The sequence below is a fragment of the Sorex araneus genome, chromosome 5, assembly GCF_027595985.1.
Source record: "Sorex araneus isolate mSorAra2 chromosome 5, mSorAra2.pri, whole genome shotgun sequence".
In the NCBI taxonomy this organism is placed as follows: Eukaryota; Metazoa; Chordata; class Mammalia; order Eulipotyphla; family Soricidae; genus Sorex; species Sorex araneus.
Window position 1 is genome coordinate 44,569,242 of NC_073306.1, and position 26,760 is coordinate 44,596,001.

The window sequence follows — 26,760 nt, forward strand, 5'->3', positions numbered from 1 at the left end:
AAAACAAAATCTAGGAATTGATCTTTCATATGACCCATCAATTTCACTTCTTGGCATCTATCGAAGAGCCCAAGAAAGTCTATTCAGAAAAGATTTGCACTCCTAGGGTTATTGCAATGCTCTTAAAAATAGCCAAAATATGAAAACAATCTAAGTGCCCAAGAATAGATGAATGGATAGAGAAGCTATGATACATATACACAATGGAATACTACTCAGCTAAAATAAAAAATGAAATAATGTAATTTGCTGATACATGGATGAATCTGGAGATGATCATGCTGAGTGAAGTTAGTGAAAAGGGGGACAGACATAGAATGATATCTCTCATATGTGGGATATAAGAAAAAACAAAGAGGAATATAATGAATAATTGCCCAAAGGCAACCAACTTGGGACTGGTCTTTAGTAGGAAGGTTACCATGGGAGTGGATGGTGGGGGATTAGGATGAAAATAGGATGAGAGAACACTAGGACAGCAGAGGAGGGAAATGAAACTCGGGGGAGGGGGTAATGCTGAATTGTGTTATGCACTGAAACTATCAATAACAATATTAGAAACCATGTGCCTTAAAAACAAAATAGTAACAGCACTGAGTGCATGTTACTATTTTGTACAAAATACAACAGCACTGAGTTGTATTTTATCAGCAAAAAGCAACAGAATGCCATGATTAATCTCTGCCATGGCCAGAAATATCAACTGACTAGGCTAGTAATTCAGGGCTAGTGCTCAAAGATGTGCTTAATGTTTGACTTTCATGGAGTTACCATTTTTAAATAAAATGACCAGAAAGGTAGTAAGGCATTGTAAGATTAAGTCCCTAAGAAATAGTAGTGCAAACTCAACTGGAGCTGCTCTGAGATTACTCTCCCCTCCCACATGTTCTCTATTTATTTTCAGTCCAATTAGGAGAGAAACAAGTAACAAGTATTTTATAAATATTTTTACTTAGCTGGTAGAACAGCTAAAATTAAAAAGAAAACAAGGGGAAGGGAATTACATTTAGCATTTCATCTTAGAACTCTATATAGTAAACTGTTATTTATAACTGTAAATCAGAGAGCACAAAGTCTGTTAGGTGCTAGTGTTACCAGGTCAGCCTGATTCATTGCACCATTCTGTATTTCCAGAGACCGGAGGATTTTAGCTTCCCAAACCTTTTACCTACTCAATGATAACATTGTTGGGATCGAGGTCTTTTCCAGTCCCTTGGTTGACAACTTTCATGGAGAGGGATACTTTTATTCTATCATTTTTCATCTGAAAAAAGACAAAAGCAATTCACCGAAAGCTTAAAGTACATCATTTATGATGGTCTAAAGATAATACTGGTCTGAAATTACTTTACCTAAGAATAAAAGTTTTTAGTATAAAAGCAAACAGTGAGCTCAATTAATGCCTGAGGCCCCATGTTAGGAACAGTGGGATTACCTAAAAGCATAATAGGCAAATACTTTGATAGAAAAATTTCAAAAAGTGGTCTCCATTACATTTTTTGAAAAAGTGCTCAATTCACAGAACATAAAATTCACCATCTTAATCATGCTGAAGTATGTAGTTCAGTGGTATTCACATTGTTCTGTAGATATCACCAACCAATATCCAACCCCATAACTTTTAACTTTATAAAACTGAAACTCTATTTTTAATTGTAACTCCTAGGGCTGAGAGATACCTGAAAGGGTTAAATTTTGCATACAGGAGGTTCAAATTTGATCCCCAGCACCATATGTCCCAAACATCACTGAGAGATAATCCTCAGGAGAGCTGGGAGAAGGCCCTGAACACCACTGGATATGGCCTTCAAACCAACAAAAGATTAATAATTATTCTTCATTCTCCTTTCTCCCCAAATCCCTGGCATTCACTACTATACTTAATGTCCTGTGATTCTACTGTAAAGCATATATTAAGAGAGCAAATGTTATTTGACTGGCTTGTTTTTCACTTTGCATGATATCCTGAAGGCTCATCTCTGTTGTAGCCTACTATAGCATCTCCTTCTTTTAAAAACTGGGTAATATTAAAAAAAAAAAAACTGGGTAATATCCTATAATATGATATGTCACATTTTGTTTATCTATTCATCCACTAATGGACACTTATTTTGCTTCCACATTTTAGTTTAGTGAGAATAATATTGTTATCAACATGACTGTATAACTAGTTCTTCAAGACATTATTTTCAATCTTTTAGCTATATTAATAACTAGAATTGTTGAGTCACAGTAATTTTTTTCTTTCTTTTTTTTTTTTTTAAGGAACTTCCATCTTATTCTTGTTACTTCAGAATAGGGTGAACATGCAGTGGGGAAGAAAAGCAGTTATATTTTCTCAGAAACTCAATCCGATTGAAAACTGTTTCTCCAACTATATTCATATCCATGAGACCATAATGGGCTCCAGAATTTTTCAATGACTGCAGTTCCTTTGGACTTGGCCAAGAGCTTCTATAGGAGCAAGACAGATAGTATACTGGGTAAGGTGTTTGTCTTGCACATAATCTACTCAATCCCCAGCATATCATATGACCCCCTAAGCACTGTGAGGACTAATTCTGAGTGCAGAGCCAGAAGTTACCCCTGAGCATCACCAGCTGTGGCCCTAAACAAACAAAAAGTTTCTATAAAGATGAAAAAAACTGTTAGAAACTGTTAGTCACACTAGTCCTCTTATGCTTTTTCTAGCACTTAAAAACCTTTTTACTTCAGGGGCTGGAGCAATAGCACAGCGGGTAGGGCGTTTGCCTTGCACGCGGCCGACCCGGGTTCAATTCCCAGCATCCCATATGGTCCCCTGAGCACCGCCAGGGGTAATTCCTGAGTGCAGAGCCAGGAGTAACCCCTGTGCATCGCCTGGTGTGATCCAAAAAGAAAGAAAAAAAAAAGAAAACAAAAAAACCTTTTTACTTCAGAGTCTTCGCATCAGTTATTCCCTTTGACTATAATTGTATTTGAGGGGCCACACTTGGTTGTGCTGGAAGCTACTCCAATCTATGTGTCAGGGGTTACTCCTGTGGTGCTCTAGAGACCAAGCAGTACTATGGGCTGAAAAAAAGCATGAGTCAGCCGAAGTGACAGTAGAGTGGGTAGGGCATTTAGCTTGCACACAGCCGACCCAGGTTCTGTCCCTGGCACTCCATAAGGTCCCCTGAGCACCACTAACAGTAATTTCTGAGTGCAGAGCCAGGAGTAAACTCTGAGGCATCGCCAGGTGTTACCCCAAAAGCTAACAGGAAAAAGGAAAAAAAGCATGAGCTCAGCCCATTTAGCAAGTTAAAGTCTCTGGCCTCTGACTTTCTTTTCCTTTGTTTTATTTTTGGGCTATATCCAGTGATAACAGGAATTTGAACTGGGTCCAGTGACATGCATTCAAGTGCCTTAACTCCTATACTAGCCCTCCAGTCTTGATGGAAATCTTTCTTCTTGTTTTTGTTTTGGGGGGCCACACCTAGAGGTGCTCAGGGCTTACTTCTGGCTCTGTGTTTAGGATTCACTCCCGAAGAGGCTCAGGGGCCCATATGTGTGGTGCTAAGGATTGAATTCAGGCTGGCCACGTGCAAGGGAAGCACCTTACCTGCTATACTATACTCCGCTACCTCTGACTGAAATATTCTTATCATTATCTTTTCATAATATCAGTTCTCCTCTTCTCTGAGTTTCCATTAATATTTCCTTTTCTTAGTGAGTCATTTTCTTTTTCCCCCTACTTTAGACTTCATCTAAAACTACTTTCATTGTTGTTGGAAACTTCTACTGCATTTATAATTTCCAATTAGTTTTATGTACATATTTGCCTAGTTTCTTTGTCTCCTTCAGTTATATTCTGTATACGCTGTATAGCAGTTGGAACCATTTTGTTTGATTTACTGTTGTTTCCCACAGACCTCATAATTTCTGCTTCCTTTGTCATTTCTGTAGAAGAACAGGCTTTAGGGTGGTTTATTCACATTTTCTTATGGTCTTCCCATACCAACAGAAGTACATATACCTTCAAAGGAGTTAACAAGTCCTTCAAACTTTACTCACTTCCCTCATATTAACTTGCCAGATATTAAGGAAAAAATTACTACAAACTGTGTTCTTTTTGTGTCTATGCAAATTAAAGTGTACTCTGTATTTGTCATAAAGACATGTCCCACAGATTTTATATTTATATATACATAATATATATAAAATATAGATACATATAAAAAAATCCGTAGGACTTATCTGTTTCTCTTTCTCTAACACACATACACACAAAGAGCAATAACTCCAACTTTCTTCTAACCTTTTCAAAGCACACAGAAATTGTAGAGCCCAAGGTAGTATAGCAGGTAGGGTGCTTGCCTTGAAACGGGTTGACCTGCAGCTCATATAGTCCCCTGAGCACTTTTGGGTGTGGCACAAAAACAAACAAAAAGTTGTATACAACTTTTACCTCTCGGCCAATAAGCTTCACCCATACTTTATCTCCAACATCTACAATCTCAGAGGGCTTATCCACACGACACGATGACATGTGAGTTCGATGAACCAAACCTGAGAATAAGAAGAAATAATGGAAAGCTAAGTTATTAATTTAAAACTGCAAATCAGGACTGGGGATGAAGCTTCACGGTAGAATGGAAGCTTTTCATTTAGAAGCCCCTGGGTTCAATTTCTGGTATCACACAAAATAAATAAAACTATAAGGAAGCAGGGAGATACTTCAAAGGGCTAGAGTGAATCCTTTCTTTTTTATAATTTTATTTTCAAAGAGTTGTTCACAGTAATTGATTATATTCAATATTTCAATACCAATCCCACCACCATTACACCTTCCACCACCATTATTTTGAGTTTTACCACCACCACCCAAGCCTGCTCCAAAGGCAGATGCTAAATAATTTATTTTGTATTGCTTTTTATGAATAATTAACTAAAAATGACCCAAAAAGGTTTCCTTAAAAGAAAGTATGTGAAAATTGTTGTATCTCATCTTGGAGCCATTAAGCCCCTATATGAGAAATCATTAACATGTTGTTAGAGTTTGAGTCTTGTGTGCTAACATATATACATATATATGTACTAACATATACATATACATATATATATATACACATTTTATCAAGATTGGTTGTTTTCTACCTTACACCCCATCAAATGTGGAGTACAATAGAGTGAATTCTTTACATATAAGAGGCCTGAATTTAATCCATGAGACCACACAGTCCCCTGAGAACAAGAAGTGAGCCCCTATTGATATAAAGGATACACAAGGTACTGGCTGAACCCTACAAGAAGAAAACTTCCAACCCCATCAAAAAATGGGGGATGGAAATGAACAGAAATCTCAAAGAAGAAATCTAAATGGCTAAAAGACACATGAGAAAATGCTCTACATCACTAATCATCAAGGAGATGCAGATTAAAACAACAATGAGTTATCATTTCACACCACAGAGACTGGTATATCCAAAAGAACAAAAGCAACCAGTGTTGGCGTGGATGTGGGGAGAAAGGGACTCTCCTTTATTGCTGGCGGGAATACAAACTGGTTCAGCCCTTTTGGAAAACAATACAGACAATTCTCAAAATATTAGAAATTGAGCTCCCATTTGACCCAGCAATACCACTCCTGGGAATATATCCTGGAGAGGCATAAAGGTATAGTAGAAATGACATCTGCATTTCATTGCAGCACTGTTTACAATAGCCAAAATCTGGGAAAAAATCGGAGTGCCCAAAAACAGATGACTGGTTAAAGAAACTTTGGTACATCTACACAATGGAATACTATGCAACTGTTAAAAAAAATGAAGTCATGAAATTTGCATATAAGTGGATCAACATGGTAAGCATCACATTAAGTGAAATGAGTCAGAAAGAAAGAGACAGACATAGAAAGACTGCACTCATCTGTAAAATATAAAATAACAGAGCGGGAGACTAACACAAAAGAGTAGTAGAGATAAGGACCAGGAGGTCTGCCTGACAGCTTGGAAACTGGCCTCACATGCTGGGAGAAAAGGCAGCTCAGATAGAGAAGGGAATACCAAGTAGAGGAATGTTGGAAGGACCCATTCAGATTGGAAGATGCGAACTAAAAGTAGACTATAGACCGAACATAAGGCCACTTAATACCTCTATTGCAAAATACAACACCCAAAAGGAGAGAGAACAAAAGGGAATGCCCTGCCACAGAGGTAGGGTGGGGTGGTGGGGAATGGGGTGGGGGTGGTGAGAGGGATACTGGGATCATTGGTGGAGGTGAATGGGCACTGGTGGAGGGATGGGTAAGCGATCACTGTATGAGTGAAATGCAAACACAAAAGTTCATCACAGTGATTCAGTGATTCTCTAATAAAACAATTTTTTTAAAATAATAACATAATTCAGATGTCCTTTCTCTCCTTGGTGTAGCTTACTATTGCTCTCTGAAATTCAAGTCAGGCTTTACTGCCTTGAAATCTTAGTATCTGATGGCTCAAAAGATGACATAATTTTGCAAATTTTAATTTTCTTATTGTTTGAGCAGATACAAAATTATCCTTCAGGTTTCTCTATTCAGAGAAATAGTTGACTTCTTATCCAGTGTATTCAACTTAGTACCCTCTGTTTAGAAACTAGAGGAGGCCAATACATCATTCTTGACCTCAGTCTTCTAAATAATTTTTTAAAATATGTCACTCTCTCTTAGTTAATAAAATTAGAAAAGCATTTCCTGTCATTAGATAATACTTATTTACAATATGATGCCTTCTACCAGTGTGTCCATTTATATTCACCATAATAAAGAACCATTTCATTTCTGTCAACTCCTCCCTGGGACCTCCATAACCCCGCTTCTGTTCTGAGTCTCAAGATATATTGTTGGTCTTTTGATTGAGACTGTATTTAATCTGTATAATATTTGGGAAAGTATGATCACTATAACAGTGCTAATTCTTCCAATCAATAATTGTATAAATTTCCATTATTTTGTGTTTTTTATTTCTTTAATAGTAATTTTTATAAATTTAGATATTTAAATCATTAAAAAAACAAACAAACAAGAAGTGACCCCTAAAACTGATCCAGGAGTAGCCCCAGAAGGCTACTAAAAGTAAAAAAAAAAAAAAAACAAAAAAAAACTACAAATTAAAAGTACTTGAGATTTTTTTTCTATCCAACTAAGAAATAGTATTTAAAATAATGCTTAAGGGGCTGGAGCGATAGCACAGAGGGTAGGGCATTTGCCTTGCATGCGGCCAACCCGGGTTCTAATCCCAGCATCCCATATGGTCCCCTGAGCACCGCCAGGGGTAATTCCTAAATGAAGAGCCAGGAGTAACCCCTGTGCATCGCCAGGTGTGACCCAAAAAAAAAATAATAATAATAATAATAATAAAAAATAAATAATGCTTAAAAATAAAAATAAAATAATGCTTGGCATCAAGGAGATAGTTCAAAGGGCAAGAGTTCACACTTTGCATGCTGAAGTCCTGGGTTTGACCTCTGTTATCACATAGTTTCCTTTCCCTGGGCAGATTGGTTTCACAAACCAATCCTTTGCCCCACGTCTGCCCAGACTCAGTGCATAACGTGTCCAGGCACATTGGGGAAAAACTGCTCCCCAACAAACCTTTCCCCCCCACACCCCAAAAAAAACCCACAAAAAAAACAATGTGAGCTGAGGAGATAATTCATTCAAAGGGCCAGAGGGCATGCTTTTCATGCAGAAGGTCTGGATTCAATCCCCATATCACATGGTTCCCCCAAGCACCACCATGTGTGGCCCCAAAGCAAAACAAAATTCAATGTGTTTCTTTTGGTTGTTATTTGACTTTGGGGCCACATCCAACACTGCTCAAGGTTTCATCCTGAATCTAGCCAAAATTCAATGTGTTTTTTAAAAAAATAAGATAAAAATTCAAAACAACCTACAGGGCTTGAGAAATAGTACAGGGATAAAGTCACTTGAAAATTTTGAAGTTTTAATGGACTATCACTTTCTCATAAAAGAATCCCTCTCCCTAGTCCCTATTATGTATTCCTATCATTTCTGCCCTAAATATGGCAAGATAAATAATGCCAACTTCAGGCTTTTTCTGACTGTTCCAGATAGGTAGAGCTCCATCTGTTTGAGTAATCACACCAATTTAGGATATGATACAATTAAATTTTCCTCTCCTGAAGTACAATTTTATTCCAATTCCATTTTCCTAGAATCACATCCATACTATCTTGTCAAAGTCTTGCATATGCCCATTTCTTTACAGATGTACAGATTTTTACTGGGCATGTTTCTATTTGTGGCTAATTCCATACTATGTATGGGAATTCATCACGAGTTTCATTCTTAAAAAGTCAATTCTTGGTCAATAGCTCATTTTAATTCATACATTACCTGCAGCTGGACTAATTTCTTAAACAGAAATTTGAGAAAAAGAACTGAAATTAGAATCTATCTCCTGGGGGTCTATAGTGATAGTATAGCAGGTAGGGCACTTCCTTGCATGTGGCCAACCTGGTTCAAATCCCAGCACCCTGTAAGGTCCCCAGATCCTTTTCAGAAGTCATCCCTTACAAATAAGGAGTGAGTTTTACCTGGAGTGATTTCTGAGCAAAGGGCTGGCAGTAGTAAGCCCTGAGCACTACTTAGTGTAGCCTCCCCAAAACAATCAAACAAATAAAAAGAATCTACCTTCCTGAAATAAAGATGCTAAATCATACAGAACAGAGCACAGGAGGTGAAGAGCTCGCCTTGCATGCAGTTGACACCAATCAAATCCCCAGCATCACATAGGGGCACACTTTCAGGGGCACTCCTGACCAAAGAGCCAGGAATGGCCTCCAAGCACAGCCAAGTATGGCCTAAAAACAACAAATCGAGAGGCCAAGGCCTAGCGTAAGAGTAAAAGGATTAAAATGCATACCCTGTCTGAAGTCAACCATAGCTCCCCCTGGTCCTCCACGCATCACTGGGTGCAGTCCTGTAGGCCCTTTAGCCCAGCCAGGGTGGCCTATGTAATTCCTAACATCGAAGGACCCAAGCAGCATTCTTAGGCCCTAGCATTAAGCAGTTATGAGACTCAGTGGAAATGACACCAGGCTCTCTGAGCACTGCTTGTAAGACACCCTTGACCCTGCCAAAAAAATATCTAGAGTCCATGGGCTGAAAAAGAGATTGCTCGAAGGGCTCAAGGGTATGTTTACCACACCAGAAGCCATGATTTGATTTCCAGCACTGCAATGTTCTGTTAAGTACCTCTAGGAGCAAGCCCTGAGCATTGCTGAGGGTGGACCAAAACAAAAAAATCTCAAGATGAGTGAATTCAAAGGTCAGCTCCTTCAGGGTAGAACTTAATAATCTTCCCTTCCTTAAGGGTAGAATAGTTAAGATACATTGGAGGCACAACAACTTTGTCCCATTTAAAAGTTAAATGCTCAAAAAAAAAATAATAAAAGTTAAATGCTCAAGTTATTTAAGAAATATACAGAACTGGGGCTATGGTGCCACCAGCAGGTAAACCTTTACCTGTGGGATGAGTGCCTCAGAAGCTTGATGATGCCTTCAGACTTCCAGACACCCCAACATTGCTGCTGTGCCTTTGGCCAGATCCCAACAACTTGGGGCCAAGTTTACCAAGAATTAAATAGCCAAAAGTTAGTTTGGAGGAGACACACCCACAAACCACCTCCGGTTCAGCTATATTAGCTCATTTATTGGCCTTATTTCAGAGAACCATAAAATTTGAAAGAGATCAAAAGATGGAGTTAGGGACTGTAGCACAGAGGTAGGTGGGAACCCATGACTGAGAGCCCCAGGCTTGCTTGGATCAGGACTCGGTCTCCTCCCCCGCAGGTCCCCAGTTTTCCAGTAGCTTGGCAGTCACACCCACAAACTGGCACCATGTAATCTCATGAATGACCAAGACCCAGAGACTATAAACTAAAGCTCCCAGAAGAGAATGACACAGAATTTCCTGGACATTATATTCTATCCATAACAAGCAATACAAAACAAATCGTCTAGCATTGCCTTTTCAGCAGGTTTGAGTGGTAGTGAGACTGGTGTCAAAATAGTAAATGCAACCAAAATTGAGAGAGTATGGGGGAAATTGTCTGTCACACAAGCACGGGAAGGGCTGGAAAGGTGGGGCGGGAGGGGCAGGGGGGAGAACTGGGGATTTGGGTGGTGGAAAGTGCACTGGTTTAGGGATGGGTGTTTGATGGTTATATGACCAAAGTTCAAACATGAAAGCTTTGTAGCTGTATCTCACAGTGAATCAAAAAAAGGAGGGAAAATAATATAATAAAGTTAACATTCAGAGTAGCACTATGGCACTATTGTTCTGTTGTTTATCGATTTGCTTGAGCGGGCACCAGTAACCATCTCCATTGTGAGACTTGTTGTTACTGTTTTTGGCATATTGAATACACCAAGGTAGCCTGCCAAGCTCTGCCATGCGGGTGGGATACTCTTGGTAGCTTGCCAGCCTCTCTGAGAGGGACAGAGGAATCAACCCGGGTCGGCCACGTGCAAGGCAAACGCCCACTGTGCTATCGCTCCAGCCAACATTCAGAATAGAATGAAAAAAAAAAAAAAAGTAATGTGGAGTTCATGCCCAATTCAATCAGCTTAATCAATGGCTGAATAAATAGCAGAGGGGCTAAAGTGATAGCACAGCAGGTAGGGCATTTGCCTTGCAAGTGGCCGACCCGGGTTCGATTCCCAGCATCCCATATGATCCCCTGAACACCGCCAGGGGTAATTCCTGAGTATAGAGCCAGGAGTGACCCCTGTGTGACCTAAAAAGCAAATAAATAAAATAATAATAATAATATTTTTTTAAAAGAAATATACAGAACTCAAGAGTTTCTACCTAATTATTTAGCTCCTTAAAGTTTCTTGCCACCTGCCCCATCCCCAGCTTGTTTCAGCATAGTTGTCAGGCTAACAGAACCACCTGTAATCTGGCATTCACAGTCGGAGGCATTAGTTGATACAGTGTGGGAAAGAGAGTTAAAGACTGATTGCCGGAAGGTGGCAGGCCTTTAATCCCCACACAGTCCCCGAAGTGTCATTTAAATGCTCAGGTAAGGATGGGACTTTTAGGCACTGGTAGCTATACCAAGTATACTGACAGGAAAATCTATCTTGAGAAAAAAGAAGTGTTTGCCCTAAAGGGATGGAAATGAGTTTCACCTCATTAAATCCTAGCAAACATAAAATGAAAAACTTTATTACAGATTGCTGACTTCTAACTTAGAAATTACTGGCAAGCCATTTCTAATGCCAAGATGCAATTTGTAGCACAGTACTCTCCAAGGCTAGAGGCATGCCTTTATTATCCAAAGACCAGTTGTTGGACAATAAAGAAAGTGTTTGAAAAAAACTGAAAGTACCTTTTGTATGTACGAGTGTCTCTCTTGGCAAATCAAACTCCTCAGAAGAATCTAACAATGTCAATGTCTTTAGTGTATGTCAGTGTGGTATTAGGTATTGAACCTAAAAACTCTGGTCCACATCCCAGTTCAATGCGAATTGTTTAATTATTCTACAAATGCTTGCACAATACCACAATATGTTCTTCCACATGTTTTCTCCCCTCAGCCATTCTTTTTTTTTCTTCTTCTTCTTCTTTTTTTTTTTTGCAGGGGGAGGATACATATGGCAGTGCTCAGGGCTAATTCCTGGTCGTGCTCTCAACAACTATTCCTGGTGATGATTGGGGGTGGGGGGTAAAATGAGATACTGGGGATCAAATATGAGTTAATCAACTGCAAGGCAAAATCCTTACCACTGTCAAATCTCACCAGGCCCTCTTTCCACTACTTTTCAATGTTTACTATCTTATTAAACATATTTCCATTTCAGCATGTTAAGAACTACCACTATTATAAAATGTACTCCCTCACTCTCACTTTAACATCTCTAAAATCAGAATACTGCTTACAATAGGTTATCTTTTAATTCTGTAAGTCAGGCATTAGTGTTCTAGAAGTATATAAAAACTTTCCATTGACACTGCAAAAACTAAACAAAACGTCTTAGAAATACAGTTATCGGGGCCGGAGCGATAGCACAGCGGGTAGGGCGTTTGCCTTGCACGCGGCCGACCCAGGTTCGATCCCCGGCATCCCATATGGTCCCCCAAGCACTGCCAGGAGTAATTCCTGAGTGCAGAACCAGGAGTAACCCCTGAGCATCGCTGGGTGTGACCCAAAAAGGAAAAAAAAAAAAAAAAAGAAATACAGTTATCAAAGCTAGAGGATAGTGCAGCAGGGAAGGTGCTTGCTTTGCAACCCCATCCCCGGCAAGAGTGATCGCTGAGCAGACCCAGAATAAGTCCAGAGCACAGATGGTATGCACAGCCCAAACTCCCCTCCAACAGAAAGTAACTATCATTATCTGTATACTGTATTAAGATTTTTATAGTTTTCCTAATTATATAATGCAAATTGAATTCCTTAAAGAATTACTAAAGGATACACACATTAAAAATATTAACAGATGGTTGGGGCTGGAGTGATAGCATAGCGGGTAGGGCATTTGCCTTGCACGCGGCCGACCCGGGTTCAAATCCCAGCATCCCATATGGTCCCCTGAGCACCGCCAGGAGTAATTCCTGAGTGCAAAGCCAGGAGTAACCACTGTGCATCGCCAGGTGTGACCCAAAAACAAAAACAAACAAAAAAAATATTAACAGATGGGCTGGAGAAATAGTATAGTAGGTAGGGCTTGCAAGGCAAATGCCAACTCACTATACTATTGCTCTGCTCCTCTCCCTATTTTTTGATGGGGTTGGACTTTTATTTTCTTGTAGAGTTCTACAATTGCTATATATGTCTTGGATGTTAGTCCTTTGTCAGATTAACAATTTGGGTGGGAAAACAATTTCTTCCAGTCTGTGGGCTTTGTATTCTGATCATTTCCTTTGAGATGCAGAAACTTCTTAGTTTAATATTTGTTTATATTTGCTTCTACTTGCTTGGTCAGTGGAGTTTCATCCTTAAAAGATACCTCTAGCTTCAATGTCATGGAGTTCTTCATAATTTCCTCTATATATCTTATGGATTCAGATTTAATAGGTCTTTTACCCAGTTTCATTTGGCTTTTGTGCCTGGCATTATAAAGATATCTGAGATTACATTTTTTTTGCATGTGGCCAACCAGTTTTACTACCACCACCTGTTAAAGAAGTTTTCTGTCTCCACTTTATATTCTTTACTCCATTATCAAAGACTAAGTGACCATATACGTAAGAATCTGTCTCTAGATTTTCAATTCTATTCCACTGATCTCATAGCTGCTTCTCTCAGAAGGGAGCATAAATGGGGTCCCCAAGCTATGCTACCAGACTCTGTGCCAGACTGTTTTCACTAGGGGCACCCCAGAAAGGGCAGGTGAGAGCCCTCCTCACCCCAAGGAACGCAGTCCCAGCAGCCGACCTCTACTACCCAACCGCTGCCACACTCCAGGCTACTTTCCACATGCTTGAGCTGAGCCTCACACGAGTGAACATATTCCTAGACCGTGCGGCTGCGAAGCATCATCACAGAGGGAAATATGAATATATATATATATACACACACACACACACACATATATATACCTCTACCAAGAGTATCCCGCCCGCACGGCAGAGACTGGCAAGCTCCCTGTGGCATATTCGATATGCCAAAAACAGTAACAATAATAGGTTTTATTCCCCTGATTCTGAAAGAGACTCCAATCATTGGGAAAGACAAGTAAGGAGAGGCTGCTAAAATCTCAGGGCTGAGACAAGTGGAGACGTTACTGGCGTCTACTCGAGTAAATCGATGAACAATGGGATGACAGTGATATAGTGATAGTTATTCCACTGATCTGAAGTTCTGTCCTTATTCCAGTACCATGCTGGTTTTTTGTTTGTTTATTTGTTTTCGCTTTTTGGGTCACACCCAACAATGCTCAGAGGTTACTCCTAGCTCTGCACTCAAGATTTACTCCTGGCAGTGCCTGGGGGACCACATGGAGTGCCGGGGACCGAACCCAGGTCAGCTGCGTGCAAGGCAATTGCCCTACCCGCTGTGCTATCGCTCTGGCCCCAGTACCATGCTGTTTTAATTATTACCGCTTTGTAATACAAAGCAGAAGTTGAGGAAAGTGATCCCTCCATCTTCTTTGTCACAGAGATTGCTTTTGCTATTTGGGGAGGGGGGGTGTGTTACTGTTCCATATGAATTTCAGGAATATTTAATCAATTTCTTTGAAAAATGTCATGGGTATCCTTATAGGGATTGCACTGAATCTGTACAATGCTTTTGGACTAGTCCCAGTTTGATGTTAATCCTCCCAACCCCTGAGGAGGGGATCTTTCCATTTCCTTGTGTCCTCTTTTACTTCTTTAAGTTTTGTAGGGTTTTTTTTTTTCTAATTATATTCTATTATTATTTTTTAAAATTTTATCACCATGTGGAAGGTTACAAAGTTCTCAGGTTTATGTCTCAGTTATACCGTATTCAAACACCATCCCTTCACCAGTGCTCATATTCCACCACCAAAATCCCCAGTATACCCCCCGCCCCCGCACCACACCCCAACTGTATAACTGATGAATTTCACTTCATTTTCTCTTATGTAGGTTTTTTTTTACAGGTCTTTCAACTCTTCAGTTAAGTCATTCCTATTTTCTGAGGCACAATTTTGACTTGGATTTTAAAAAAATATCTCTCACCTCTATTTCATTATTTGTATATAGGAAAATCAGAGTTCTGCATGTTTATTTTGTAGCCTGACACATTACTATACAAATCCATTGTTTCTAGGAGCTTTTTTTTTAAAAAAAAAAAAAAAAAACTTACGGTTTCCTAATAGTACCATGTCATCCACAAAGAGTGAAAGCTTGACTTCTTCCTTTCCTATCTGGATGCCCCCTTAATATCTTTTCTTGCCTAATTGCTATGGCAAGTACTTCCAGTACTATATTCAATAGGAATGGTGAGAGTAGGCAATCTTGTTTTGTGCCTGATCTTAAAGGGAAGACTTTTAGTTATTTTTCCCCTTGAGTATCTTTGCTGTGAGCTTGTGGTAAATGGTATTAAGTATGTTGAGGAAAGTTCCTTCGATTCCCAAAGAGTTTATGATGAATGGATGCTGGATCTTCTCTGCATCTACTGGGTTTTGAAGGTTTGCAACTGCTGGGGTTCTCTGGGTCAGGCGGAAGGATATACCTGCCACCCCCAACCTCCCACCCCAGGTGCCCAGGTGAAATCAGCCTGACTCGGGGTGGGGAGACATTTCTGCAATGTGCTACTCTCTTCCAAAATTCATTTGAGTCCTACCAAATTCTTTAGTTGTCATTTCTGCTTATAGTTTTCTCATTTCTGCTCTCATATCCTTTTGTTGCATTGGCTCTCCATTCCATTGTTTCTTTGAGCTCTTTAAACATTCTCGATATTTTCTCTCTAAAATTCTTATCAGAGATTATTGAGTCTTCAGGGATACCATCTTCACTATGCTAGTACGGTTCGTCATTGCTTTCTCATTGTGATTTTTGCAGTCTAGATATGAGTTGTCGTGTGGACAGGTGACTCAAGTTAGGATGTCAATGAATACTCTGAGATATAGGAAGTATATAGTCACTTGCTTTGGTAGGGTCCTGACCTGAGGGGCAAAATGGTGAATTCGGAGTGCAGTTCCTAGGAGGGTTTCAATGCTATACTGTTTCTTGGGACCAGGAATGGGGTGGGACCATGCCGCAATTTTAGACTTTTAGAGTAAGAAATTATATTGCAGGCTATCAAAACAATAGATATTAATAGCCTTTTTAAAAATATTTGTTAATGTCAAAGATTTTACAAGCATTTTTATCACTTAGTTTTTTGGTTTTGGGGGAGAGCCACACCTAATAGTGCTTGGGGCTTACCTTATTCAAGACTCTGTGCTTAGAGATCTCTCCAACCTTTGTATCCCATTTTAAAAGTATCTTCTTCTTCTTAGGGTAAGAGATAGTACAGCAGGTAAAGCATATGCCTTGCACACAAACGACCCAGTTTGATCCCCAAAATCCCATGTAGTCCCTGAGCCCTGCCAGGAGAGATTTCTTTTTTTTTCTTTTTTTTTTTTTTAAATTTAAATTTTATTGAATTACCATGTGAAGGGTTACATAGTTCTCAGGAAGGAGAGATTTCTGAGCACAGAGTCAGGAGTAATCCTGAACACTATTGGTTATAGCTCAATCTATTTCTTTTGGTTTTGGATGTACTCAGCAGTACTCAGGAGATTCTGCTGGCTCAGTACTCAGGAGTCACTCCAGCAGTTCTCAGGAAACCAAATGGTGACAGTGATTAAATCTGGCTATCATGCATGCAATGCATGTACTTAGCCCTTTGAACTACCTCTCTGCCCTTTAAAAATACTTTAAGTAGTGTTAAACTCCCATGTAACGGAGACAACAGACAGAACCATAGGCCCCAGGATAGCTCAATGGTACAGTATCTTTGTCAGCGTAAGTCCATAAATTTGTCCTTCAGCACTACCCCGTATTCTGATGCACAATTCTGGTGACCCTGCCATTTCGTACTTTGAGTGTCACAGTCAAGTGTGTGAGAGCTTCCACTATAAAACATAAAAAATAGTGTATGTGTTGGGCCAGTGACAGTACAGTGGTTAGGATGCTTGCCTTGCTTGTGACCAACCCACGTTCAATCCCTGAGATTAGTCCTCTGAGCACCCCCAGGAATAATTTCTGAGCACAGATCCAAAAGCAACCTCTGACAACTGCCAGGTATGGCCTAAAAATTTTATTTTTAAAAATAGTAACTATGTAAAAACAGAACTAAGATTGGTGGTTGACTATGATTAGTAATGGTAGATAGAGAGGAAAGGTAGTAATAAATCTAGGGCCAGAAAGACAGATAGCAGGTAAGTTACCTGCCTTGCGAGTATTGCAAGTATCCAACCTGATTCGGTCTCCGGCATCACATCTGGCACCATGACTATAGTCATGAGTAATCCCTGAACACAGGGCCAGAGGTGAGCCCTAAGCATCACTGGGTGGGGCCCTTAAAAACCTAACCAAAGTGTAGGTAAGAGAGGTGCTACAGTAGATAAGGCACTTTTCTTGCACACGGCTGACCAATCTCTCTCATCTCATATCATCTCATATCATTCCCACCACCAGGAGTGATCCCTGAACACCATGCCAAGTATAAGCCCTAACCACTACTGGATAAGACAAAACACCGCTCCCCCCACCCCCACGCCCCAAATAAAAGCAGAATCTGTAATGATGCTAATAGGTCTATACTTCCTTTTTGGGAGGCAAATGTTCTTAAAATTATGATGACGGGGACCAGGAAGATAGCACTTCTTTGTGTGTGGCTGCCCCCAATTTAAAACCCAGTTCATGATTCCTGAACACTCCCAGAATAGAAACAGTAGTAGTCCCTGAAACTCACTGGACCAAAAACAGAAACAAAGATTATGAGGATAATTGGAAAATCCAATATATTATAAATGTACTACATGTAATATCTCAAAGTATATAAGCTTTTAGATATAATTTTTATCACTTAGCAAAATTATCTGGAGGCTGATCCAGACATATCAATACAATAGTTGTACATATCAATACTTATTCCTTTTCATTATTTGAGTAGTATTCCATAGTATAGATATACCAGTTTTAAATCACTTAAAATAAAAAATGAAAATGAGAATAATGTAAAAATATAAAGACCAACTAATATTTTTTCTCCTATTATTTTCATATCTAAAAATAATATGACACACTGTGGATCACACCCAGTGGTGCTCAGGAATTGTTCCTGGTGATGATCAGGGAAACATGCAATGACAGGGAATGAACCAGGGTCAGTTACATGCAAAATAAGCACCTTAATCCTTATACTTGGCCCCAAATTCTTTCATGTCTTTGGTTTCTATTCTTCTCTCCCCATTTTTGGGTTAGCAAAGACTTTATAAGCTGTGCTCAGGAGGCCCAGAGGCCATCTTGGTGATTCTCATCCTACTGGTATAAGAGTTCAATACTAGAGCATTGATGCAATGCTTCTTGGGCCCTGGGGTGTCAGAGATTACCCAGTTACCCTGAGGGTGCTCAGATAATTCAAGGACGCTGTACAGGAAGGAGGAAGGAAAGAAGGAAGGGAGGGAGGGAGGGAGGGAGGAAGGAAGGAAGGAAGGGAGGGAGGGAGGGAAGAAGGGATGGAGGGAGGGAGGGAGGGAGGAAGGAAGGAAGGAAGGAAGGAAGGAAGGAAGGAAGGAAGGAAGGAAGGAAGGAAGGAAGGAAGGAAGGAAAATAGGAAGAAAGGAAATTTCATTGGGGAAATCTGAAATAACAGTGGTGGGAAGGTATAATGGTGGTAAGAGTGGTGCTGGAATATTGAATGCAATAACTTATTGTGAACAACCTTATAAAAATAAAATTAAATTTAAAAAATGTTTAAAATTAAGAAATAACTAATATCCTAACAAGATAGAGAAGGGAACACTATGACAATGATAGCACTTTGGATAAGGACTGAGTGCTAAAAATAGATAAAGGACAAACATGATAACCTTTCAGTACCTGTATTGCAAACCATAATGCCCAAAAGGAAAGACAGCAAGAGAAAGAGGAAAGAAGAAAAGTGCCATGCTGGGGAGGGGGGCGGTAACAGGAGACAAACTGGGGATATTGGTTTGTTCCCAAATCATGGGAAATGTACACTAATGAAGGAATGGGTGTTAGAACATTGTATCTCTGAAACTCAATCATAAACAACTTTATAATTCTATCTCATGTTGGTTCAATAAAAATAATTAAACTGCTACCACTTATCTGTATTCGTATCTCTATACTAAAAACCAAAACTGTACAAAAAGGTAGAGTTTATAACTAGGATATGCTGACAGTGACAACAGAAAGTAGATTGAGAGGACTACATTTCAAGTTACAGGTACCCACCTTGCTTCCGACAGCCTGGGATTTTGATAAAGGCTCCATAATCTGTCACCATAGCGACCTATAAGGACCCAAAAGGGGAAAACAATAATGAGGATCAGGCTTCAAATAGCATTTAGCCTCATCTTGCTAAATTTTAACTTGGTACTGAGTGCACAACTGCCTAAACATGATGTTCATCAAACATTCTTTGTGAGGACTGGGGAGGTGGCTCAGAGGGCACAGCATGTGCTTTTCACATGAGGTTCAATCTTTAGCACCACCTGGTCCCCGATCACCAAAAGGGTATCCCAAGCATCAAGCTAGGAGGAGTAGTCTCTAGGCACTAATGGGTATGCCCCCCCTTTCTCCCAAATAAAGCATTTATTCTTTTTGAAATTTAGACTGACAGGTGTGAAAAAAATAAAGATATTAATAAGGTTAAACTACCAAGTAGTAAGTTATACTTTCTAACTTTAGTTTTTTTTTGGTTTTTGTTTTTTTTTTTGCTTTTTGGGTCACACCTGACTCTGCACTCAGGAATTACTCCTGACAGTGCTCAGGGGACCATATGGGATACTGGGATTTGAATCCGGGTCGGCCACGTGCAAGGCAAACGCCCTACCCGCTGTGCTATCGCTCCAGCCCCTACTTTCTAACTTTAAAGTTATTCTTTCTATTATTTGAAATGAGGACTTCAATCCTAACACAGGAAACATTAATAATTTGTGATAAATCATGCAGAGCATCTCTTCTTCTAAATTTCAAATCAAATCAGACATATAAAGTCAGTGTTTTACTCCAAACCAGAATCTTGGGTTTTACCAAAAACAATCAGAAAATAACACATTTAAAAGAACCTAAAAAGGGGCTGGAGTGATAGCACAGCGGGTAGGGGTTTGCCTTGCACGCGGTCAACCCGGGTTCAATTCCCAGCATCCCATATGGTACCCCGAGCACCGCCAGGAGTAATTTCTGAGTGCAAAGCCAGGAGTAACTCCTGAGCATCGCCGGGTGTGACCCAAAAAGGAAAAAAAAAAAAGAACCTAAAAAGAAATAGTCATAGTTGTCTTCAAGACTTTTATAGATAAAGAAGTTATAGATTCAATTTTTATATACTATATAAGATGTAATAGTAAAGGCCTAGATCCCTTAACAAATAAATCATTATCCCTGATTCTAGGTCTGCCTGTGGACTGGGATAGAAACTTGTCACTGCATGGTCTGGAGAGATAGAATAGTAGTTAAGGCATCTGTTTACATGCACCTGACCCCACTTTGATTTCGAACTCAACATATGGGTCACGGAGCAGTACCAGGAATGACCCCTGACCAGAGCCAAGAGTAGACTCCAAGTACTGCCATGTATGGCCAAAAATAAATAAATAAATAAATAAATAAATAACCAAAAATAAAATAAATTTTACAAATAAAACTATCACTATATACTTTAATATTAAATCCATTACATTTAATAAAATATTTGATAGTCTTACACATGACAACTTTATTCTTTTCAGTAATTTAAATTTGTTATTTCATTTGAGTAACCGAACTTTCAGCTATACCAAAACTAAAACAAGGGGACAGTGAATGGGGCAGAGAAATGGCTCAACCAGCTGAGTGTATGCTTTGCATACATAAGGCCAATTAGTCCCTCAAGAGCACTAAGAGCAACCTCCTGAACACAAAGCAGAGCAGACCCCAAGCACTGACAGGTGTGGCTCAAAAACAAAATAAAACAAGAGGGTAGGGCTAAGAATGTGCCTCAGTGTTAGGGCACAAGCCTTATATGATATTTGACAATACTGGGTAAAACCCCTTGGACCACAGCCAAACAATAAATAAAAAAAATTTTAAAAAAAATTTTTGGTTTCAGGCTATATCAAGTGGTGCTCAGGGCTTATTCCATGCTCAGCACTCAAAAATCACTCCTGGTGGACCATATGTGGTGATGCAGATCAAACCCAGGTCAGCCACATGCAAGGCAAGCTCACTACCCAAAGTTCTATTGTTCTGGTACCAATAAGTAAAAATTTTAATATCAGGGGACAGAATACAATTCCTGCTGTACTACTATTCACTAATAGCACTCACTAATCCTGAGAATTCAATATACGCAAAACATTACAATCTTTATATATTGTATTTTATTACAAAATAATCAAATTTACTCATATTTTTACGCCAAAAAGTGGGATGTGTTTTTTAAAAAATTATGTCAGTAGTTAATGGAATCATATGCATGGGAAAGCATCATTAACAGTATTGTGGGGGACCAGAGCAATAGTATAGTTGGTAGGAGTCAACCCAGGTTCAATTCCTGGCATCCCATATGACCCAACCCCCACCAGGAGAGATCCCTGAGCACAGAGCCAGGAGTAAGTCCTGAGCACTGCTAAGTGTGACCTCACCCAAAAAAGAAAAAAATTAAGAAAAAGGCATTCTTTCTTATTTCTAGTTTTATCACTGTGTCCCCTAAGGTATAGTAAGAGTTGAGATTAACAGAATAGCACATATCTTTGAGGACCACACAATTTGCCTGGTATCCCAAGAATTGTTAAATAACTCGTGTGTGTGTGTGTGTGTGTGTGTGTGTGTGTGTGTATGTATTGGGGAGTGGGAATAAGTGTGTGTGTGTGTGTGTGTACTGGGGAGTGGGAATAAGTGTGTGTGTGTGTGTGTGTGTGTGTGTATATTGGGGAGTGGGAATAAGTGTGTGTGTGGGGGGGGGGGAAGTGGGAATAAGCAATTATCCCAAATAAGCTTCTCTTGGGTGAAAATTGATCTATCACCTTCATCCAGGACACAATGGCCTTGAAATTAGTTAACCCTATAAAAGAGAAATTAAAGGTTCAGAAAAATGTTATTTGTCTGGAATCATGTAGTTTGAAAGTAGCATGACAATTTCAAGAGGCAGAGAAGCCGAACAGTAAAGGGCATAAGGCTGTTTGCCTTGCATACAGTCTACCAAGGTTAGAATCCCTGGCTTCGCATATAATTTTCTAAGCACTGCCAGGAATGATCCCTGAGCAGAGGAAGAAGTAACTCCTGATCAACACCGGGTGTGACCCCAACCAATCCCTTCCCTCCGCCCCTCCCCACCCCCAAAAAACCAAAGGTCAGGAATAAAGCAGCATGTTTTTAAATTGCTCTGTCACTGTATCACTGCCATCCTGTTGTTCACTGATTTGCTTGAGCAGGTGCCAGTAACGTCTCTGTTTGTCCCTGTCGCGTGCTAGTGTAGCCCGATGGTGTATTGGGGGCTCTTTCGGATCAGGGGAATGAGGACTGTCATTGTTACTGTTTTGGGCATATCGAGTACGCCACAGGTAGCTTGCCAGTCTCTGACGTGTGGGTAAATTGCTCATACATTGATATTTCTACCTTATCAACACCAATCTCCCTATAGAACTTTTTTGGTTTTGGCTTGAGAGTCACACCCTATAATGCTGGTGGTCATATACAATAGTGCCTGGAGAACCAAGCAGTGACAGGGACTGAACCCTGCCCCTGAATCCTAGTATAAAGCATGCACAACAGCCTGTTGAGCCATCTCCCTGGCCTTCCCTTAAGCATGTATTTGGCTATGGCTGGGCTGAGTCAAACCTCAACTCCCAATGCTTTGCTTATATTCCCCTACTATGCATGTTCAATGGACCAAGGCAAATACAGTATTTTCTTCCTCAAAGTTTTTCTTCTTCAAAAAATTGATCTTGAAAAATTAAATTAAAAAAATATCTTGGAGGCCAGAAAGATAGTATAGCCAGCAGAGCACTTGCCTTGCAACTAGCAGACCCAGACTTTAACTCTGCACCCCATATGAACCCTCAAGCCCCGTCAGGAAGCTGAGCACAGAGCCTGGAGTACGCCCTTAGCACTTTTGGAGTGAACCCAAAACACAGTAAGTGTTGGGTCTCGGAATGCATCTCAGTAGCAGAGCATTCACCTTGCATGTGTGAGACTGTACATTGAATCCCTGGTACCACATACACACACACATAAAATATCTTGCTTGATCATTCTTCATCAGCAAACCTGTATTCAGTACATATTTTTCTCTACCCACCTACCTAAGAACTGAGATCTTCATCGGGGAACAAAATAGACCGAGTTTGGCCCTTGGCACCACATGGTCCCCTAAACACTGCTGGAAGCCATCCCTGAGAACCAAGCTGAGAGTAATTCCTGACAATGCTGGGTGTGACCCCCAGAAAATTAAATAAACAGTAACCAACAGTTAAATAAAACACCACTATCAGAGAAAATAGAGGCCAAACCATACAAAGATCATAAAATAAGTTTGGACATATTCAAGTTTAAGAAGCCTAGAAGAACTATGGGAAGCAGTCTAGTTCAATATGGTATTTGTTTTGTGCCAGGGCGGGCAGGGCAACAGCCAGAAGTGCTCCTCAGAGGCTCTATGCCAGGGACTGAACCTGGGCCTTCTTCAAGCAAAGCTTGCATTTAGTTTGTTGAGCTATCTCTTCAGTCCCCCCAGTCTATTTGGTTTTTTAGGCGGAGGAGGGGTACTCCACAGGTGATTCATGGCCAACCAGATCATCAATTCAATGCAAAGCCCTGCTGATATGATGCCGTGGTGTTGAGGATACTCAAGCCACCATGGTGGTGCTGGGACATTCAGGGTTATGTCCAGTAGTGCTTGGGGGCTTCCAGGGCTGCCTGCACCCAGTGATGCTCGATGGACGACTTGGTGCAGAAAACTGAACCAGTATTGGCTCCCACCCAGTTTTTGTTTTTTCCTCCTCTAACATTTATTTGTATAAATAGCACAGAAGGACCCATGTAGGAAACAGCCCAGGTCATACCAATCCTTCTACCCACACACTGGCAGACAGGAACCTCTAATGAAGTTTTGATGGGGGCCTAAGCACCCTTCAGAGCTTGAGCTGATGCTGGACCTATAGTCACCAACTGCATCTTGGTTTGGGACTTGGTTGGAGCCTTGGTTTCAACCTTGGTCTTTGGCTGGAAGAACATGAGATATTTGGCAATGTGGGCATGAACCTTTTCTCCAAGCCAGGGGTGAGCAATGAACACAAGTCAATTGAGCCTGCGACTGTTGCTCCTTGTGATGATGGGCTTAACCTGCTTGAACTTTACAAGGATCTTTATGGCATTAGCACAGGCACTTGTGGTTTTGCATTCTTGGCCTGCATCATCTTCAGGCCCTTCCTGCTGGATTTCTTAGCAAAGCACACATTCGTTAGAATTTGGGGTAGATCACTTTAAGAGACCCAGGTTTCTGAATGCCATTTCTGTGCCATTTTTAGACCAGTGGGTTGTGTATGGTGTGATTCTTGGACTTGGCCATATCTGTACCATGACCGTGGTTCTCCAAGTGCCAGACCCCAGTTTGTTTTTTAAATGCTACTCTGGGGCCCAAGAGTAGCATAGGAGGTAAGGCACTTGCCTTGAAAGCTATCAATCCCAGTGCAATCCCCAGCACTGCATGAGGTCCCCAGGACACTGCCAGATGTGGCCCAACCTATCCCCCTCCAAATAAAATCATTACTTCTTAGGCTGTAAAGAACAGATTGTAGAGTGGCCACAATGAAAAACAAAGGGCAAAGGATGGAGAACTTGAATTAATAGGATGCCAGGACAATTAAAAATATATACAGGTCAGATATATATTTAGAAGACAGAAATGATAGGAATTGTTGATAGACTATTGAAGGAAAACTCAAGATCACATCAAGAGACCCAGATTTCTGAATAATGGTCCCATTTGCTAAGAGTTTAAAAAAGGAAGAGAAGGATTTAGTATGAAAATTTTTAACTGTTTCAAGCATAAACTAGAAGGCCAGAGAGACAGTTCAACAAGCTGAAGCAGATGCTTTGCATATAGGAAGGTTCAATCACTGGCATCAAGTGGTCCTCTAGTAACTCCAAACACAGCTGGGAGTAGCCCGAGAACAACCTAGCATGGCCTCCAAACAAATAAAAATTTTAAAACATAAATTAGAGGTTATGTTATCCAAATGACAATCAAGTACGCAGTTAGTCTGAAATTTTTGGAGTATATATAGTAGCCTGAAGCTCCATTAGCCCTTTCCATTTAAAATGCAATGCTCGGGGCTGTAGCAATTAGCACAGCGGGCAGGGCATTTGTCTTGCACACGGCCAACCCGGGTTCGATTCCCAGCATCCCATATGGTTCCCCGAGCATCGCCAGGATTAATTCCTGAGTGCGGAGCCAGGAGTAACCACTGTGCATCGCCGGGTGTGACCCCAAAACCAAAAAAAAATAAAAATAAAATAAATAAAATGTAATGTTCAATACAGTAAGCAGAGAGAAGTCCCAAATCTAATTGTTTTTCACCTTTATAATATATATTTAACATAAATAATAGGGTGGAGTTTTGGGGTTTTTTCTTTTTGTCTTTTATTGAGTCTCTCAAGTAATGCTCAGGAAATTGTCAGCCAACTGAGCTTGCAATTCAATGTAAGAGCCCACGAATGCTATGTTGCCTTAGGGCCTCCAAGTATGCCAGAATACTAATGAGAAAAGGGGGCCTCCAAGATAACTCTCAGGAGACCATGTGGTGCTGGAGATCCAACCCAGATCAGTAGTATTTCAGGCATGTACCCTAATTCCTGTTCTCTCTCCCAGCCCCACTCCAAAATGGTAGATTTTCAAAGCACAAAAGAATGTACCTCTCCTTGGAAAATAGTATAGAGGGCAGGCAAGTTTTCCATGGTCTCAGGTCTTCCTGAATTCATCCTTAAATGTTTTATGGTTCCTCCATTTCTCTTCTGTTAAAGCTAATTCAAGTGCCCTGTCACAACACACACACACACAAAAACAAAATATCGGGTGGGTAAGGAGAGAGAAAATAATTAGAAAGATATCTACAGAACAGTAATGAATAGGCAATCCTCAACTAGACTCTACAGAATAATATCATTAGATTATACAGCAGTTATTCGACTCTTTTGCATTTTTTGTGCACTCTACTGGTGGGCAGTTGGAGAGAAGATACTTCAGTGGATAGGATCCTTGCCCTGTACAATTGACCCAGGTTCAATCCCTGATACCGTATATGATCCCAAAACCAAAACATAATTTTTTTTAATTGTGGGGAGTTTTAGAAACTTTAATTTCATATTTTGCTCAATTTGTACTTAAGACCATTAGTTTATTGATTTTTTGTTGTTTTAATTACAATTGCAAATCCAACCAGTTGTTAACTTGTGTCTCTCCCTCTCCTAGTCTCCCTAGTCCCTTAGACAAAATACTGAAATTAGACTAAGGAAGACTGTCATGCCTCTCACTTTAAATTGAAAATTAGAAATGATTAACCTCAGTGAAGGCAATCAAAAGCTCCGTGAAGTAATCAAAAACTAAGCTATTTGCACTAAACGGTTAACCAAACTGTTAAGACAAAGGAAAAAAATCTTGTTATTAAATATGCTATTCTGAGGATCAAATGATAAGGAAACAAAAAGTTTTTCTTTTTAGTGATGATATGGTTTTAATGTACAGAATAGACCAAACCAGTCAGCTCATTCTCTTAAGCCAAAGCCTAATTCAGAGCAAGGTTCTACCTCTCAACTCAATTATATCAAGGCCAAGAGAGGAGAGGAAGATGCAATAAAGTCTGCAGGGAGCAGAGACTGATTCAAGGAACTATTGGTGTAACACACAAGGTGTAGCACACATATATAAAGTGCAAGGTAAACAGCAAGTGCTAAAGTAGAAACTGCAGCAAATTATCCAGATCGAGCTAAGATCACTGATGAAAGTGGATACTCAAGATAACAGATTTCCAGTATTATACAAAACAATTTTATGCTGAGATACGCCAGCTAGGAACTTTTATAACTAGAAAGTCATGTCCTTCTAAGGACAGGG

At 40.1% G+C, this 26,760-nt stretch overlaps 1 protein-coding gene across 6 annotated transcripts in view; it reads right to left on the reverse strand.

Moving 5' to 3' along the window:
• Window positions 1-26,760, reverse strand: part of ZCCHC17 (zinc finger CCHC-type containing 17) — a 50,484-nt gene that overhangs the window by 18,004 nt on the left and 5,720 nt on the right. For 5 of the 6 annotated variants that reach the window (XR_008630297.1, XR_008630296.1, XM_055140234.1 and 2 more), the window contains exons 2-5: window positions 25,563-25,684; window positions 18,906-18,963; window positions 4,427-4,527; window positions 1,173-1,264 (exon numbers count right to left, since the gene is read on the reverse strand). Coding sequence is in view for 4 of the 6 variants with exons in the window: in XM_055140234.1 (XP_054996209.1) it covers window positions 1,173-1,264; window positions 4,427-4,527; window positions 18,906-18,963; window positions 25,563-25,628 (317 nt within the window). In the remaining 2 variants the exon portion in view is untranslated. The remainder of the gene's footprint in view (window positions 1-1,172; window positions 1,265-4,426; window positions 4,528-18,905; window positions 18,964-25,562; window positions 25,685-26,760) is intronic. The other variant, XM_055140232.1, reaches the window with a different exon arrangement.